The sequence below is a fragment of the Pteropus alecto genome, unplaced genomic scaffold (genome assembly GCF_000325575.1).
Source record: "Pteropus alecto unplaced genomic scaffold, ASM32557v1 scaffold152, whole genome shotgun sequence".
NCBI classification, from domain to species: Eukaryota; Metazoa; Chordata; class Mammalia; order Chiroptera; family Pteropodidae; genus Pteropus; species Pteropus alecto.
The window spans coordinates 9,958,548-9,959,998 of NW_006432227.1; the positions used below are offsets into that span (position 1 = coordinate 9,958,548).

A 1,451-nucleotide genomic window follows, 5' to 3' on the forward strand; every position below is an offset into this window, starting at 1 on the left:
ATCCTGTCTGAACAGAGCTATCCAGCCCAAGATGTGACAGCCTCTGTGAGAGCTTCTTCCCTTGTGACAGCCTGTAAGAAATAACTGGTCACTTCAGGGGCATGCAGGCCCGGCCCTCTTGCTTCAGTTTGAGACAGCTCTGCAGGGAATCTGCTAAGGCTTCTGGCGCAAACGTACCGCCCTTTGACATTTATCTCTGCCCAATTTTGCTTCCTTAACTTCTCAGCCAACTTATGCACACAAAGTTCCACCTCAAGATCTGTCCCTTGGGGACTCCAACGTACTGCAGCCCTTGATATTGTTGTAATGCTTATCAATGCATGTTGCAAGAAATACCAAAATTGAAAAACTGGATCATAACGTTAGTGAATAGGAGAGATAATCAACTGCAGTAGTATTGAGACTTAATAGGTTAAATGCATCTATATAGAAATAAAACTATATATTAGCTTAAGTAATAGATCTTATGATTATTGATTTTTTTTTTCAAGATAGAAGTCTATCAATATGTTCTAAGAGTTTATTTCAAGGCTTGCATGAAAATAGTTGTACAATCAATTATCACTCTCAGGTGAAAAGCATTTGATGCGGCCTATTTCTTTCATTTAAGTAGGCTTTTCATTCTGAGAGATAAAAATACAAAGCTAAAGAGAACTCCCTTAAAATTCCACCCCATATTACAATGGTAAACGACCACATGCTATAAAGCAATTAAATCTGTTGCATTTAACCAGCCACTTAACACATAGGAAAATCAGAGGACAAGTGACCTAAAACCAAATGATTTTTTGCCATGCAGATATTTCAAAGGTTTTGCATTCTTTAGGTATTAACTGATGACCATTAAACATTTAGACAAGTATAGTTTACTTAGTTCATATTTACCCCAGTCAAAAACAGTTAGAGGAAACACATTGAAATTTTTACAGATATGAGACCAAAGACAAAATGTTGTAATCCCAAAGTAAATTTGAGATACTCTGAGAGTGATTTAAAATAAAGTCTTTATTTTTTTCATCCTTGACACAAATTATAAAAATATGCTCTTCAAATTGTTCTTGACACGTTTCACACATATCTGAATAATTTTGGTTTTAGTCCACAAAAAACAATTTTATTAACCTAGTAAGTGAAGCCCCAGTCTCGGTGTACTCCCAACCCCCTTTAAAGGTTTGGGTAAGAGAGAAACCTGGGGAAGAAATGTCCCTTATCCCTCCGCATAGAAGACTGAGGGAGCGAGAGGGTCTGTGCAAATAGGTAGGGGCGGGGAAGGGAATTATTCAGACCAGGTTGGCAGCTGAAGAAGAGGAGGATAGAGAGGGCGAGGGATCCGTTGAAGGAAAAACAAGCGGAGCGGGGGCTAGGGAGCCAAAGGATGTGGGAAGCGTGGGGCCAGCGCCCAGAAGAGGGGTCCGTTCTGAGGCAGCGTGGCCCCTTGGCTCTCTTTCTTG

At 40.0% G+C, this 1,451-nt stretch overlaps 1 protein-coding gene across 1 annotated transcript in view; it reads right to left on the reverse strand.

Annotated features, from left to right (window-relative positions):
- Positions 1–1,280: 1,280 nt before the first annotated feature.
- The window catches only part of LOC102882124 (E3 ubiquitin-protein ligase RNF167), a 997-nt gene continuing 826 nt past the window's right edge, over positions 1,281–1,451 (reverse strand). The window contains 1 exon segment of the mRNA XM_025043530.1: positions 1,281–1,451. This exon segment is cut by the window's right edge and continues 40 nt beyond it. Within this exon segment, the coding sequence (XP_024899298.1) occupies positions 1,281–1,451 (171 nt within the window).